We start from the raw sequence: 17,761 nt of genomic DNA on the forward strand, positions 1-17,761 counted from the left end.
AGTTGATGGGGAACATTGGGTGCAATGAAAGTATGAGTAAATAATTTTAATAAACACAGATGTAAATAAACCATTCAGACACACATGGAAGATAAGATGAGCCTGTTATCAAGTTTAATGATCTCAAATTACTAAAACATTCCCCCATCATCACTCAAACGCAACAACTCTAATGTACCCCCATGAGTCAGTGGTGACTGTGACTTCCAGGTGTCTTTTTCATGATAGTCAATGGGACCTTTTTGTATTGGGTAATTGGAGATAACAATCCCAATCACCCCACAAGGGTTTTATTGACTAGAAGGCAAACAAGATGCCCCCAGATCTAATTTCTGTTCCCAGAAGAGGAACCCATCATCCATCCAAACAGAGGATGTAAACCCAATACATCAAACCGAGAATATGGATGAGCTAGGAAATTTGTTCAAGAAGGTAACAGAATGAAAAGACGGAGAGAGAGAAGAAGAGTTATATATTGATTTCCAAGCTCAGTCTTGTACCTTTAAATATATCTGATTTCTCGTGAAAGAATCTCCTCTATACTTTGAAAAATGAAAATGTAGATGGTTAGCACTAGAATAACATCTTGGAGTCAATCTAATCCCCCTTTCATGTTCTGTTGAAAGTTTGAACCACTGAAAGTTCCTACAGCATCATTCATTAATTGATTCAAATAACCATTGAGGGAGCCCAAAGAGGTTCAGTGATTAAGGTCACAGAGCCAGTTGGTGACAGAGTCTATCCTTTTTGTCTGGAGCATCAGTCCCCATGATGATAGTGCAGCAACTTTCACACCGTGTGACAGGAGCCTCCTCATCTTAGACCAGAGATCTGAGCAACTCCAGGTGTCTAGAGTGTTTTTGGTCCTCCATGACTTCTCTTTGAGGTTTTTCATCTTCATTAGGGTCCATTCCAAGTGCTCCAATCCTGACGCTGTGCAGGATGCTTCCTCAGTCACACGACAGGGATGCTGGCATGAACATTGGTCCTTCCTTCCTTCTTTCACGTATTCATCCAACAAATTTTTGAAAATCTATGATTCAGAGACTGTGTGAGGCCCTGGGACCAGAAGAGTAAACCAAAGATGATCATCTCTGCCCTTGGGCCCCAGAAATATACCATCTCGATGCCATCCATTCATCTGCTAAATCTTCATTATTTACTGAGTGACTAGTCAGTGCTAGGAACTTTTCTAGACCCTCGGGAGACAGCAGAGAATAAGATAGGCAAGGTCTCTGCCTGTGTGGAGGTGACATTCTAATGAGAAAAACAATATTAACCGAATAAACCAGCCAATGAATATATACTATGGTGAGTAGTGGGAAGTGCTTATGAAGGAAAAGCTGTGTGAACAGATGGAGGGTCATGGAGATACCATTTTAGATGACTGGAGGTGGGGAGGGCTTGGTGAAGACAGGATATGGGAGAAGATATGAGAATGAAGTGTGGGGGGAGCCTCTGATGAATGAAGACGAGTGATGGGCTATTAGTCCACCCAAGGGCAGACGTGACAATGAAGGAGTCCTGTGTTGTCTCGGTACCTGGGGTGCCTGAGTGGGGGAGGGGCTTCTCAGAGAGGAGTGGGTCTTTCCAGAATACCTCTGCCTGCCTCCTGGCTGATGAAGTTGTGTGTGATGTTGCCCAGTGTCCTCTTTGGCTGGAGACAGGACACCTTGGGGACTGAGGAGAGCCAGCTGGAAGAGTCAAAGTCAGAGTAACAGAAGGGACACTGACTGCCACTGGAGATCACAGTCCTCCCAGCCCTTGGAAGCCCTTCATCTGTTTAGGAGAGGGGAGGATCATTTCCCAGAGCTGCATGATTGGAACCTGCTTATCCCTGGGGCCATGAGTTTGAGCAGTGGGATTCCTGTCACCTGGCTTTGGGAAATGGGTCAGCAGCCAGGACAGAATGTGCCGCCTGCCATGTAGGCAGGCTCACCCAGCACGCACCTCAGGGTCACAACCCTGGTACACAGACACTTTCCAAACTGGACACACCTTATTAAAAAGGGATTCATGGACATTTGATCTCCTAGGCTGGAAAACGGCCACCTGGACCTACTACTTACTCTCCCAGAAGGCTTCAGGGCGCAGCTCTTAGCTTGTGACCTTCTCAGCCATGGACACTGCCTCCTCTAACGTCCTTCTGTCTGTCCAGCACATGCAGCTCTTTATGCTGCTCCTACCTTCCTGTTCAATCTTCTGGAAAGCCCAAATGTCATAAAGTGAACAGCTCTGGGTGCTGGGGTTGCTGGAGCTTCTACGTGGAGACACGAGGCCCAGATTTCCAGTGCTCAGCAATCGGTTCAGGGCAGAGCCAGGCCCCAGGCTTTTTCCTCTGCTCAAAGTCACCTCCATCCTGTCTCTAGTTTGCCTTTGCTGTTTTCTTCCCTGGATTTGGCCCCTGTTATAGCTCCTTAAGGGGTGACTACAGTTCCATTCTCAGCCAGTTCCATAGAGAATTTGGTACTCCTGACTTGAACCTTCAGCTCGTGAAAGGCCAGAGCTCTCCCCACGATTGCTGCAAGTTCCCAGGGCTTGGGTTGTCAAGGTCTCTCCATCTTGGGTCCCTGCTCTGAGCCAGAGTCTCTGTGTCACCCAGTGTGGGTGACATGAGTCAAGGCCTCTCCATCTTGGGTCCCTGCTCTGAGCCAGAGTCTCTGTGTCACCCAGTGTGGGTGACATGAAAGCTTCTTCTGTTGCCTTTTACAAAAAAAATAATAATAATAAATAGATAAATAAATAAATAAATCACTCATCCTGAAACCTGTGTATTTTGGGTAGTTATTCCAAAGATCAAGGAGTTTTGAGGAAGGGCTCCTAGTTCCTAGTTAGCAGGAACTTCCTCATCTCTCTGTCGCCATCTTTCCTTCTCTAGCCTGCTTTAACCCCAGCAAAACATATTCTGCTCCTCTCCTCCCATAAGGCATTTAGCCAACCTCCGTAGTCTCATACTCATACTATTTTTGCAAGCAGACCCATTGTTCTCCATGGCAAACCCCTAGATGTTCACCTCCACACAGCAGTGATCTCTTCTTCATCTCTCCCAAACCCCTCCCTGACCCCCCTGCATTTCAGATGCAAATTTCCACCTGGCCTTTGGGCACATCCACCCAGATGTTCCAGTGCTAGACCCTCAGAGGGGCTCTCTGAGCCTCAGACTCTCCCTCTGCATGTTGGGGATCCCAACACCTCCTCGTTGGAGATATATCAAGTCTTAAGTAAGATAAACTTATATGAAATGCCTGGTATAAATAGGCATTAGAATTGTGCTAGCTGTTATTCTGGTTTTTGTTAATTATAAGTGGCTTTGCTCATCCTATTCCCTCCAGGGAGAACGTCCCTCTCTTCATATCTGTCTGTTTGGATCCTACCCATTCGTCATGGTCCAGCTCCGGCCATCTTGGCCCAGGGAAGCCAGTCCTGGGAAGCCTTCCAAGTTAGAAGAAATCACTCCCTCTTCTGCACATTTCCAGCTCTCTGTGTTATTAACTCCTGTTAAGCAGTGAATGTATAAGAATAAATCACTGATAATGGTCTCTTGGGTTCAGAAAGACCTGAAGATCTCCTATAGCAATTTTTCTGGAATTCCTCTCAGTTTTTGTTAACCGATCAAGCCCAAATGTCATTCCTATCAATAGCAATTGTCATATGATTTCTTTCATTTCTCCCGTTATTTATCTGTTGCTTATGTGTCAGCTCTTTTTTTAAAAAGATTTTATTTATTTATTTGAGAGCGAGAGAGAGAACGAGAGCATGAGAGAGCAAGAGAGTGAGAGAGAGCACCCTGGGGGGAGGGGCCAAGGGGGAGGGAGAGGGACACACAGACTCAACACTGAGTGCAGAGCCCACAATGGGGCTCGATCTCAATTTCAAGACCCCTGAGATCATGACTCTGAGATCATGACCCCATGACCGGAGCAGAAATCAGAAGTCAGCCACTGAACTGGCGGAGTCACTCAGGCACCCCTAAGTACCAGCTCTTGGAGGGCAGGGCTTCAGTGTCAGCAAACTTAATAGCCTTAGTCCTTCACCCAGGCTTTGCCATATGCAAGCAGCTCAATAGATAGACGCTGAAAGTTGCCCCACGTACGTTTATCAAATCAACTCATGACGTATAAAAGAATGGAATCTAATAAGCGGCAGACATCAGTCCCTGCTAGGCCACAAATTTCTAGGAAGCAATCACTCTAATATTCTCTTGCATCCAGAAAGGCCTAGAGATCTCCTGTAACAACTTTGTGCCACATTCCCCCCTTGGCTCATGTCAACTGTCAAAGCCCAGATGTCTCTTTTACTATGTTTAGCTGACCCCAAGAATCACAGCCCAGGTCTCTCCTTGTGAAAGGCCAGGAGTGTGCCTTGCTGATGGGTCTGTAGCTGTTAGGTCCTTTGGGATCCTCCTCGGCTTGCAAGCCAGGTCACTCTTCCCTCCGGAAACTCCTGGATTTGGCTGAGCAGGGCGGTGGTAGGAGGGCTGGCCATTTCTGCCTCTGGGAGACTCCAGTAACAGCTAGATCTGTTTCAGACCCCCCTGCCAAGGGTTGGCTGATCTTTGTGGAGTCTACATCACAATCTAATGGCTCTCCGGCCCCAGCCTGTTTCCTATCTTTTCTTTTATGGCATTACCCACACCCCCCCCAACCAAAAAAAAAAGCCTTTGCACTTTTTTCTATTCCAGTTCAGCTTCTGCTTTGCAAAGATTCCAAATAGCATGCCACTGCAGACCAGCATCCCAAGAGAGCTTAGAAGGAGCTAGAAGGGAGGCTGACCTCATTTTCCAGGAGCCATGAGTGTTTATGGCATGTGAGGAGATACAGAATCCTGAGGGGAGACGACAGCACCAATTTCAGCCTTTGGAAGCCTTGTCCAGTGGCCTGTCCATATACCAGGAAGCACAGCAGCAGTCCTCTGGTTTTTATGGGAAGATCCAGCTGTAATTACATTGTCCAGAATATTATAGTAAAATCGATCAGAAAGTACGCTATTCTTGTGGAGAATTTTCTGATTTCCCAAATGAGTCCAGAAACAAGACATTATTGATGAATCCCATTATTCCTCTCAGATGAGATATAGATAAAAATAAATAGTGCTGTCTTGGAGTGTCCACTCCGGGGACCTGCGGTCTGGAAAAGGATGCAGAGGCTGGCTAGGGGTGGCTTTTCCAGCTGGCCGTGTGGTGGTCTGCAGTCTCCATGACTTGCCCTGCTCTCCAAGGGTGACTATGTCTGTTCCTCCCTCTGCCCTTGTCTCCCTTCAGCAGCTCTCTCATGGTTCCTGGGAATTTTTTTTTAAAGGTTTTATTTATTTATTTGACAAACAGAGATGGCAAATAGGCAGAGAGGCAGGCGGAGGGGCGGGGGTGGAGAGCAGGCTCCCTGCTGAGCGGAGAGCCCGATGCAGGGCTTGATCCCAGGACCCTGAGATCATGACCTGAGCTGAAGAGGCAGAGGCTTAACCCAGTGAGCCACCCAGGTGCCCCAGTTCCTGGGAATTCTTGCCAAGAGCCAGGCCTCCTTGGCAACAAGAGGACTTTTGTAGGGGGCCTTCATTCTGCCCGCTGCTCTTTTGCCCTCAGCTAGTGCTTCTGGGGATATTTGGAGAGGTTCATCATATAAGGTCACATATATCATCTAAAAATCATCTAGACCTGCCTCTTGAAGGCTTGAAGAATGGTCCTATTCACCACAGCTCTTGGACAATTGTCCAACATGAGAGAGAAGATTGCATCAAATACACCTAGGTAGTTTCCATATCTTGGCTATGGTGAATAATATGACAATAAACATAAGAGTGCAGATATCTCTTTGAGATTCTGATTTCATTTCCCTTGGCTATATGCCCACTAGTGGGACGGCTGTTTTCCATAATAGCTGTACCAATTTATATTCCCACCAACAGTGGAAAGGGGGAAAAAAAGATGACTTCAAATAACTTGGGCAAGATAGAGGAAGGACTATCATGGCTTCTGCTTTCTAGACTCTCGTGGAAAGCGTTGATCCATTTATTTCCACCTCATTCCTAATCCCTGCCCCAACTCCTCCAGCAGGATTGTGATGGGGTAGGGCAGTTCTCTTCAGGGCAGTCTTCGACACATGGACACTGGCTGCTTCATCTTGGGTAGGCCGTGTAACCTGTCAGGGCCTCAGTTTCTCCTTCTGAAAATGTCTTCTGTTGCAGGGTTACCGGGGGGCTGCAGCTGAGATCATGGAGGTGGAAAGGCCTTGTTAACCGTGAAACCTCTACGTGAACGTCAGACCTCATCATGGCACCCTTCAGAACGCCTTCAGTTCTTCTGCCAGGGAAAAGAAATATCCCAGCAGGGATGCTTGAGATAGAAACCCTCCCCAGACTTTGTTTCTGGGCCTTTGCCTGACATGAACCAAGACCGCCTGCTGAGGGCAATCATGGGATTTACAACTGCCCTTCTCCTGAAATAACCACGCTTGAGTGTCAGCATTCAGGTGGACAAACCCTCTTTCCCTTCCTTAAAGGATGGATCACCCACTCTCCTACTGAACTAGCAGTCTCTAGGAGCCACACAAATTCTAAGCTCTTAATGATCACAAAGAAGGAAGCATGAGATTGGTTTAAAGGATGGATATTTGTCCTAGCATGAGCCTGGAGCTGGTCTTGCCCTGGTGTAAGGGGAGTACTCTGAGAGGGGACTGGGCTGGAGATACCACCCTCTCACCCCTTGGTGAGGATCCTGAGATCCTGTCTAGTTGCGGGGGGGGGGGGGGTGCTGCTAATCCAAGGGCATAGGATGTCACCTGGATTTGCTGCATGCACAGGGCAGACCAATGGCAGCAGGAATCCACAGCTAGACCATAGTTTCCATGGCTGTCATTGTATTCCCAAAGCCTAGCACAGTGCCTGGCCCATGGGAGACAGAGAGTAAATATTCCCTGAACAATTAAACCAGTCTTTCCAGCTTTTGGATAAATGTGTGGATTCTGTTTCTTGGGGGCTATGGAGAGAAAGTATTGGGGAAGAACCAAGACATTTCTAAGGTACTAGCAGGCTTTCTTGACATAGAAACGTCTTATTTCTTGGGGTACATTTTAAGCTTCCTGAAGAGGATCTATTTATACCTGTAGCCATATCTGTAGCCACAGATATGGTCCTCAGTGAACAGATAGAGACCAATGAGCGAAATGCTTAATTAACAAACTTGCACTACTTAGAAGAATTTTCACATTCTTCAACTGATTTCATGATGCAAGCCACCCAGGGTGATGTGCCCTGTCCTTTCCTGTTTACAGAGAAAAGATGAAGGCTCTCGAAGGTTACCAGATAAGGTCTCTTTGGTGATAAATGATGAAGCTGGGATTCTAATCAGGCCCTCCAACGACACATTCCACGATGCCTCCCACTGCCTCCGTGCTTCTTAGCACCGGATTCTGAAGAGTGCAGGAAAGGAGGCATAGGGAGGGTTCTGAAGACAAGTTCTGGACACTTTTCCTTGGAACCACTCTTCCTGGAAGACATGGGTGGGGTGAAGAGGAGGCCCATAGCTAGGCCTGTGGATACCAGGGGAAGCCTTAGTCCATTTTCTGAGTTCCGGACTCTGTCTGAAATTTCCCCCTTGGTGTTTAGCCTCTGCCTGCGAACTACACTCAAACACAAAGGTCCCTGGGATTGACAGCCCAATGAATAAACAGCCATTGAGATGAAATGTGGATGCATTTCAGGTACTTCCGTCAGAACATATTTTGATGTGGGCTAGGCCGGTTGAGCAGAGAGGCAGGAAAACACAGATTAACTCAGATGCTATAGAATGGGAAAAATTATAAGCCCCAAATATCTTTAATTTAGTCTTGATTAAAATTAAGTTGAGATGAGAGGTCACAGGCTTCAATAGCAGGAATCTGGAAAGGATATATATCCTCTGAAAGTACGAAGCATTGAATTAACCATTGTTAATGGATAACAGAAGAGCTTAGAGGATATTTACAGATCCATTATTAAACATTTTAGTTAAATCTGTACTCATTTGGTAACTCGTCCTCTTAAAGTAGAATTTCTGTCTAATCTGTTTGTTAAGAAGAGCAAAGAGATTTCCCATAAAATTATCATACTGACTTACACACTTGAGATCGTGAAAGTTTGTTACGCAGAAAACTGTCCTTGTCTTAGGGGATACACACAGATATGCTTCTAATCAGCTCAACCCAACTCAAAGATGGACTCATGCTCCTGGAACTAGAAATGGAGTTTCAGGCAGTTTGTCTTGTAAACGTAAACAAAGAGATATAGTAGTCAGTGTTCTCCAGAGAAACAGGACCAATAAGATACATAAGAGAAGATTTATTATAGAAATTGGCTGACGCAGTTTTGGAGGCTGAGAAGTTCCATGATCTGCTGTCTGCAAGCCAGAGACCCAGGAAAACTGTAATTCAGCCTTGTCTGAAGGCCCAAGAATTGCGAGTGGGGGATGGGGAGTAGGAGAGGGACACAAGCACACAGGGGTAAGTCCCGATTTGAGTCCACAGGCCTGAGAAACAAGACAGCCAATTTCCCAATTCATCCCTCCTCCTCCTTTTTGTTGTATTCAGGCCCTCAATGGATTGGATGAAGCCCACAAGCACCGGTGAGGGTGATCTTTACTCAGTCAACCAGTTCACATCCTCATCTCTTCCTGAAACACCTTTGGACAGAAGGTGTTTTACCAGAAATATTTTACCAACTATCTGCCATCTCATGGCCCAGTCAAGTTAGCACAAAAAGTTAGCCCTTACAAGGGACTCTTGTCAAGTAAAGTGACTTGTAAAATAAATTTACTCTAGCTGATTAACTTTGTATAAAAAAAGGCACAACATTGCAGAATAGGTAGAAGAAAACAGATGATGCAGATGAGAACATATAGTAATGAGGGAGAAAACGAAGACAGTGTAGAGAGAATCAACACAGGCATAATTTGATTCCTGGAGAAAACCAAAAAAAAACAGACAAAACTCGGGCAGTATTGAGCAAGAAGAAAAATGACCCAGACGATGCAAAAATTGAAAATTTTCCTTGCAAAGGGAAAGAAAAAGGACATCACAAATTTGGGGAATGAGGGTAAAGAGCATTGAAGAACACAGCTAGGGACATGGAGATTTACCTGCTTCCTGGTTTCATCTTAGCATGATGGCATGCGGCCTGAGTCTGAACAGGCTAGTTAAGATTCGTTTGGTTGCAATAAAGCAAAACCCATACTGTGACTAATGAAGCAAGTAAGGGAATTTACGGTTCCACCTCACTGCAGAGTTGAACCGGGTAGTTTGATAGGAGGTCCAAACAAAGCCATAGAGATCTCTCCCCCAGGTGGATGTCTTTCTCAGGATAGGCAGGTTCTCAGGTTCAGTTCTCAGGCTTGTGACCACAATTCCTAGGCAAGTGGGAAAGAGAGACTCCTTCCTGATGTTTCAAACAAAAACCCTGACAAGGGATTTTTGTTAGCCCTGATTGCTCCAGCAGGGTAATGTGTTCACTAAGCCAGTCAGTGAAGCTGGAAGGATGGAATGTTCTGGAAAACTCTAGTCCTGACATTTGCAACAGGAGATGGAAGTATTTATCAAATAAATCACATGGATTGAATGTTGAGAAGGAGTCATTTCCTCCAAAGCAAAATCATGACCTACTGTCAGAAGAAGGAGCAGTTGGTGCTGGGTGAGAAACATCCCACACTGGTGTTGGGGCAGAGATGGCAAGGGTCACCAGACACCACGGGCAGGGTCTTGAGGGCCTTTCCTCTGATGAGATATCCACAGGCAGCCCTTTGAGAACATTACAGAATACAAGAGGCCAGTCGGGGCAAATTTGGAATGAATTCCAGACTTGTAACACCTACTGAGTTTATGAAAAGAGGAAATGGCGGAAGGCAGAAATGGCATCCACATTTGACCAGCAGCCAACCACAAGAGTGGTATATTGGGGTGATGTGGTCAAAGAGGGATTGGCACACTCTTTGATTAGAAAAAAAAATAGATGAGACTTTTTAAAATTTTTACTCCAGGGAATCCAATTTGTAGCCATTCAAACCAAGTGCTTTTGAGCTTTGGATGAATAATTTTTCTTCCTTTGCTGACAGCAAGGCTCTGAGCCAGAAATGTTTGACATTAGGGAAGCCTTTCCCAAGCTTAGGGTTCTGGGGAGAAGACCAGCTGAGGGGTGGGGGTAGGGTTTGGTTGGAAATAGGGGAGGGGGATTAGAAGCATGATGAGGTCTCTGAGATTCTTACAAGATTTACAGTTCAGCTTAGGATTTGAGGATCATTTGGGGTCTGAAAATAGATCCCCAAACAGCAATATTCTGAGATTCACACCCTCTGTAAGATTTCTTGTGCTCCTTGCTGATTGTACCTGAGAGATATTTTTCTCTTGAATGTCAGTATGTGCAAAATGTCATTCATCCACTCCCTCATCCAATCAACCAACTTTACATTGAATGCTTGCTGAGATGGAATCAATGTTTCATCCAGGGTATGAAGATTTCCCACCCCCCCCAATCATTTCATTGCTATCCCCACTGCTCAGTGAGCTGCCAATTTAGCCATACGTGGGTATCCGCTGGAGGTTTCAGAGTCAACATCTCCAATACTAAACTGCTGGTATCACTCTCCCAGCCAAGCTCTCTTCTTGGCTTTCTCATCTCAAGAAATGGTGCCTTCCAACCACCACTGGTTCAAGCTAGAACCTGGGAGGCATTCTTGACATTTCTTTGACTCTACGCCTAAATCCAACCCAGCATGTAGAGGGCTCTCAATCAACATTGACCAAAGGAACTGACAGGTGGTTGAATGAGAAGGGGAATGAATGAACAATGCCTTGAGCTGCCTACACCTGCCATTCCAACCCCCGCAGGAATCTCTCATGTCAGGAAGCCACAGCTTGAGTAAGTGTACATCTGAACAAGGATTTTTACATTTTGAAAAACTCTTGCTATTTCCTGGAAACAGACTGTGTCTCTCTGATTGTCTGTTAGGTTTTTTTTTTTTTTAAACTGCTGAAGATCTTGGAACCAAACCAAAGTAATCTGCATTTCCATTTTTATATCTTAATTTATAAACTGCACCTTATAATTTACAAGCTTTCATTCGGTGTCTCTAACAGAGCCGAAACAAATTCTTACCCTGCCAGCTCTGCTACCCTACCCGAGTCTTCTCTCTGCACTCTTCCTCTCAGGAACTTTCTAGTTTTTCAGGTTCGGGAAAGGAAGGACAATAATAATGATGGAATGTCACATTTACTTAGGAAAGAGAGAAGGTCTGATTACCACCACCCCCCCCATTTTACAGATGAAAAGATAGAAAGATAGAAAGATAAAAAAGGCTTGCTTACAAATAGTGAAGTCAGGTCCAGAATCTTAATTTCCAGAATTCCTCATACCAAGGGTCTTTCCAGGACACTAGACGAGGGTCTCTCCACCTCAGTACCAGTAACATTTTGGTCTGGATCATTCTTTGCTGTGCATTACGGGATGTTTACTAGTATCTCTGGCCTCGACGCATTAGCTACCAGTAGCACCCTCCCCACTGTGACAACCCAGAATGGCTAAGTGTCACCACTTACTGAGAACCACGGTGCTAGACCGTGTCCTTGTCCTTGATTAAAATGGAGGCACAGAAGTCAGGAAAATTCCTCTCCTTTTAGAGCCCCTCTTGGCCTCTGTCTCTCACCTCCAGACCAGGGTTTTGCTGAGAACTGCACTGCCCACAAGATCACAGAGATTCCTGGACAAACATCCAGTCCCTCCTGTGCGGAATCGGGTGCTGCGCATTCTTGGTCACCATTCACTCCCAAAGGTGGATACCAGCTCCCATTTTACAGGTGAGGAAATTGAGGCTTACAGAGGTTATCACTTGCCCACAATTACACCCTGTGCGGGGCAGGTTGGTGATGGAGGGTTTACCTTCTCGACCCTTCCACCTTGCTCCACTCCAGAGGGCTGAGAACCCAAGTTTCTTCTCCTGGGACAGCAGGAAGACCCCGTGCTAGGAAAGCCTCTTCCCTCCTCTCCATAAAGCAGAAGCCCATCCCTCCCAAGCCTGGTATCTTTCAGATGTGCAGGACAAACATCCGCGATGGTGGGTCCACGTGCTTTTGCCTTTCTGAGCGTCTGTGTCCTCAGCTCCCAGCACTGGGCTCTGCTGAGGAAAGTCTTCATCCAAGGCCTGCCAACATGGCAGTGAGGGCCTGACACAGCGGAGGAGACACCTTCTGGCTGTGTCCTGTGTGAGCCTGGCCACGAGAAGACTGTCTCGGAGCTCCGTTTTCCCATCTTTTAAATAGGAAGACCCCCTTCCTGGAGTACATGTCACAGTGAGATGGTGATGAATGGAAACTGATGGACAGGGATGCTGGTGCTGGAGAAACAATGCCCTCCAATGAACGTCCAGCTCCCTCTGTGAAGCTGCCCATAACAAACCCGTTCTCAGCTCCCGAACTTCTCTCAGTCAGCCTGGAACCCCCAGGCATCGTGTGGAGTGACTTCTTGACTTCTTTAGGGCTCTTTGCCCAGCTGGACTTCAAGTTCCCTGGGGATCCCTAGGGCCCGTCCTCTTGTCCCCTCCCACAGTGGCCAGCCCAGTTTGCGCTCAAAATATTTGTGAGGGATCGATACTCGATGATTCCAATAGTAATAACCTTTTCCATTAGGTACTGCCTTTTCTGGGTATCTCTATCTCTCTTTTTAAAGATTTTGTTTATTTTATTTTAAAGAACAGGGAAGGGTAGAGGGCGACGGAGAGAGAGAATTTTTTTTAAAAGATTGATTGATTTATTTGACAGAGAGAGATCACGAGTAAGCAGAGAGGCAGGCAGAGAGAGAGGAGGAAGCAGGCTCCCTGCTGAGCAGAGAACCTGATGTGGGGCTCGATCCCAGGACCCTGAGATCATGACCTGAGCTGAAGGCAGAGGCTTAACCCACTGAGCCACCCAGGTGCCCCGAGAGAGAGAATCTTTTTTTTTTTTTTTTAAAGATTTTATTTATTTATTTGACAGAGAGAGAGATCACAAGTAGATAGAGAGGCAGGCAGAGAGAGAGAGAGGGAAGCAGGCTCCCCGCTGAGCAGAGAGCCCAATGCGGGACTCGATCCCAGGACCCTGAGATCATGACCTGAGCCGAAGGCAGCGGCTTAACCCACTGAGCCACCCAGGCGCCCGAGAGAGAGAATCTTAAGCAGGCTCCATGCTGCACATTGAGCCAGGTGCAGGGCTGGATCTCACCCTCCTGAGATGAGGACCTGGGGCAAAACCCAGAGTCCCAGCCCACTGAGCCACCCAGGCATCCCTCTGGGTACATCTCAACATACAGAATGATTTTCCTTGGCTAGTAGCCGGGATGGTGCCCTTGATTCTTTAGCCCCAGCAGTTTGGGCTCTTGGCTCTTGGCCATTATTTTGGTTCTGCTTTGGCCATTTTCTTTGCTTTCCCTGGGTCACACCACCTTGTGGTAAGATTCAAGCTCAATGTATCAAATGTGCTGAGTGGAAAGAGGGGCTCGGTAGGGTCCCAGTCCCCATCCTGCTCTGATCCCCATCCCTGCCCAGCCATTCACTCTTCCACCTCCAGCTGGCTACTGTGCCTCAGTTTCCACATCAGTGATTTGGGGAGATGAATAGGACCTGCCTCAAAAAGTTAGCAGAAGACGAAATGCACGGCACCTCGGGTGTATCGGGCCGCCAATCTCCACTAACCCTTTCACTGGGGTCGGTGCGCTGCCCCTGAGCCCGCTGAGCGATGGAAAACTTTGCCAGCCTTTGCTGCTCTGTAGCAAGCCAGAGGCCGGCCCCGGAGCAGCAGGCAGGGGCGTGCACTGCTGCAGCCGCTCTTAGATCCTGCGTTCCTCCAGCAGGGAAAGGTGGCTGCCTTCAGTCAACTCCGGGTGCTGCGGGAACCCGCGCCAGATCCCGCCGAACTCAAGGGCAAAAATTCACTTCATTTCGTCTCTTAAAAATTAGTGAAAGCTGCTCAGAATTCTGTACTCTTCAAAGCACCCAGCCATCAAGGAAGGTCCCCCGGTGCTACTTTTTTTTTTTTTTTTTTTTTGGCTTCACACTTTGTCCCAGCTGAAAGGAGCCCAGTGTCTTCTCCCCCAAATCATTTGCAGCCATAGGAAGGACTGCGGGGATCTGAGCCCCCCACCGCCCAGCCGGGTCCCCGGGAGAGTGGGCGGGGAGGGTGTCTCCGTCCAGGGCGGCCCCTCCCCCAAGGTCACCCAACTTCCCCCCCCCCCCCCCCCCCCCGCCCCCGGGTCCGTGGCTCCCGGGAGGGTCGGGAGGGTCCGGGCGGGGCGCGGCGGGGGCGGGCACCCGCCCGGCATTATTCATTGGCCAGAGCGGTCTGCGGGCGCGAGTGCTGATGTCAGGCGGGCGCGAGTGCGGCGGGCGCAGCGGCGGCGGCCGCCCAGCAGCCCGGGCTCGGGTGGGGGGGCGCGAGTGGGGGTGGCGGCCAGCATGCTGCTCGGCTGCGGCTCGGCCTCCCACACCCGCGGCGCCCTCGTCCTAGCCAGCAGACGCGGCGGCGGCGGAGCAGCGAGCGGCGGCCGCGTCTGCAGCGGCGCGGGGTCCGAGCGCGCGGCGCGGCGGCGGCGGTGGGCGCCCGGGCAGGGAGCGGGCGGCGGGGACCCGGCATGGCGCTGCGGCGGGGCGGCGGCGGGGCGTTGGGGTGGCTGCTGCTGCTGCTCAGCGCCGCGTGCCTGATCCCGCCGGGCGCGCAGGTGAGGCGGCTGGCGCGCTGCCCCGCCACTTGCAGCTGTACCAAGGAGTCTATCATCTGCGTGGGCTCCTCCTGGGTGCCCAGGATCGTGCCGGGCGACATCAGCTCCCTGTGAGTGAGTGGGACCCCTCCAGTCCCCGCCCCACCCGGCGCCCGTGGCCGCTGGGGAGTTGCCTCTGGCGCTGGACCTCTCGACCCTGACCCCCACTTCAAAGCCTCTTTTCGGCGTTTGGGTGGGGGCGCGCTGTGGGACGTGGGTGGAGTCTCGGGCCCCGGGGAGGGTAGAGGGAGCCCGAGCCCCAGAGCCTGGGAACCCAGACAAGTCCCCGTGGCAGTGTTTCTTAAAGTGTGGCCCGCGGGCCACCCGCCTCAGACCCATCTGGGGGAGCTCGTGCCAATGCAGATTCCCGGGCCCGCGTTAAATGAAGCGGGGTCTTAGGAGTGGAGCCTTGGAGTCTGCATTTGGAGTCCCAGGTGATTCTGGGGACGCATTAAAGTTTGAGAGGAGGGGTGTGTGGGAAGGGTGGTTGGGTAGGGGCGTGAATGTGCGGCCCAGCGTGAGTGGAGTGAGCATAAACAGGGGAGGGATGAGGCCTTACTGTCCCACCTCGCGCCTGGGGCGGTGGTTTACACTGTGGCCTCCTCCTGACCTGTCCACCCAGCAGGTTGGGAGGAACCTGAGTAAAGGCAGGCAGCCTCTGGAAGTGGGGGGCTACCTCCTGAGGCCTGGAAGAGGGGAGCACAGGGCTGGCAGAGCTTTGGGGCATGTGGGGCACCCAGGCCACCAGCCAAGCTCCGGAAGACAGCCTGACTTCTTGCCCAGAGTTCACAAGATTCTTGCTCCTCTCCCCACCACACATTAGGGTGGCTGCTTTTTCAGCGCTGAAGGAATTGACAGGAAGGGTTCCACCTTACTTCTTCACCTGCTAAGAGATGCTTTCCACCTGCCCTCAAACAACCATTCAGGCCCTACAGTGGGCTCTCCTAATGGCAGTAGCTTTACTGCTGGGAAATGTTTCCTGCTGAAAGAACTTCCTCCTTCCAGGGCTGGGTGCTGGGGTGATGCCCACTCAGTCAGAGACAGGGAATCCCAGGGGTGAAGTTGCTCAGGTCCCTGTACTACAAATCCCCTGCTTCCCACCCCAGGCAAGGACCAGGAGTGAAGGGGTTCCCATTTGCACTGTAGAAACTCTGGATGACCTGGCTGGCAGGAAAGGAGGGCCTTTTTTATTCCTAATGTTGCTAAGTCGTGTGACATGGAGGATTCCAGAAACTGGAATTCCCCTTGTTAAATCCTTTAGAACAGCAGCTGCTTAATTGATCTGCATGTTAACTGAAATAATTTCGAACTAATGTGTGGAGGTCCTGCTGTGGCCAGAAAGGATAGCGGACCTGGTCACAAGAATAGTCAAGCAGCTTGCCCCCCGCATTGACCATTATATCTGGCAGATGGCATTACCTCCCATCGCACATTCAAGTTCAGGTGTCTCTTGAGTTTTCCCCCAAGGCTTTCACAGTGCATTTAATCAGAAGTGCTCTGAGTGTCTTTCAGAGATGTGCTCCCAAGGGGAATGCTTAATCCTACCCCGGAGTTTCCCCTGCCAACATTAATGCTGTGTCTACACAAACAGAATCATGGCCAGAGGTGAAACAATTATCCATTTTCTGCCAGGGCCTCCTGTAGTTAAGAAAAGGAAGTGAGGGGATTGATTTAAACTTGCTGAGATAATGTCTGTGGAAGGAGCTAGGCTGATGGTAAAGGTTTCTATTATTCAGACTAGTTTTCATATTGATCCAGTTCATTGGAAGAAAGTTTGACTCTTCTCATTTCTACCCCTGAGAAGCTCCTGGTTGACTATTTTAAGCCTCATCCTGCATGGAGGAGTTTGAAATACAGGTGGAGGATAATACTGGTTGCCCAGCCTGCAATCCCTTCTAAAAAAAACCCCAGGCCTTGTTTTGCTTCTTTCTTGCCTATAGGAGCCTGGTAAATGGAACATTTTCGGAAATCAAGGACCGAATGTTTTCCCATCTGCCTTCCCTGCAGCTGCTGTGAGTATGGGAAGTTCTCTCTGAAAATGGGGATCCTGAAGGTGCAGTCCTGGGAGAAGCCATCTCTGCCTCTTTTGTGTCAGTCCTTCCTTAAATACCCCAATAAATTCTCGGTGTTAACTGTCCTGTGGTGTCCCCACCTAACTGAGTCTCAGGCTCTTTGCTCAGTGTCCCCTCCTTCTTCTGACACACATTTTCCTCAAGAACTTTATCATAGATCCCAACACTTGTATTTGGCAACTGGGGGATGTGATTACACTGAGCGACGGCCTGAATTTCACCTAAATGAAGTGTTTCCCAGACACCTCACTCTAAAAGAAAACCTACATTTTAAAGTCTTTACATGTCTTTGGAAATAGAAGCATTTGTAGTTGACTGAGTATGTAAACAATTGGGCATCATACTATATGTTTATATGGAAAATTTTATTTAATCATCCCTACAAGGAGAGTATTTTTATTTCCCCCTTTGACAGACAAGAAAACTAAGGCTCCGAGAAGTTGAGTAACTTTTCCAAAATCCCAGCCAGAATTCTTTTTTTTTTTTTTAAGATTTGTTTATTTATTTGAGAGAAAGAGAGAGTGCACGCACAGGCACGTGAGTTGGGGGAGGGGCAAAGGGAGAGGGAAAGAGAGAACCTCAAGAAGTCTCCCCACTGAGCGCGCAGTGCCTCCCAGGGCTCCATGGCAGGACCCTGAGATCATGATTTGAGCCAAACAAAATCAAGGAAATCAAGAGTCAGACACTCAACCATCAACAAACTGAGCCACCCAGGCACCCCCTCCCCACACTCATAGCTGCTCTGCATCTAGCCACCCTTGGCGGGTACTCCTGTCATGCCTGGTATCCCAGTTCAGTGATTGTTTGCCGATGAAAAGAAATGTCCAAAAAGCAGTTTTCAAAAGCAAGTCAGTGATAGGCAAAGTCATGAGCACAATAGCTCATTCTGTTTGTCCTGTTTCTTAAATTGGAGATGAGATTAAAAATCACAATGCACTATGGAAAAA

The 17,761-nt window shown here is 48.7% G+C and overlaps 1 protein-coding gene across 1 annotated transcript in view; it reads left to right on the forward strand.

Annotated features, from left to right (window-relative positions):
* Nucleotides 1-14,375: 14,375 nt before the first annotated feature.
* LGI2 (leucine rich repeat LGI family member 2) overlaps nucleotides 14,376-17,761 on the forward strand; it is a 32,165-nt gene continuing 28,779 nt past the window's right edge. Inside the window, exons 1-2 of the mRNA XM_045998176.1 lie at nucleotides 14,376-14,813; nucleotides 16,683-16,754. Coding sequence (XP_045854132.1) covers nucleotides 14,617-14,813; nucleotides 16,683-16,754 — 269 coding nt within the window. The 5' untranslated portion in view covers nucleotides 14,376-14,616. The remainder of the gene's footprint in view (nucleotides 14,814-16,682; nucleotides 16,755-17,761) is intronic.

Source organism: Meles meles, chromosome 2, assembly GCF_922984935.1.
Source record: "Meles meles chromosome 2, mMelMel3.1 paternal haplotype, whole genome shotgun sequence".
Lineage (NCBI taxonomy): Eukaryota > Metazoa > Chordata > Mammalia > Carnivora > Mustelidae > Meles > Meles meles.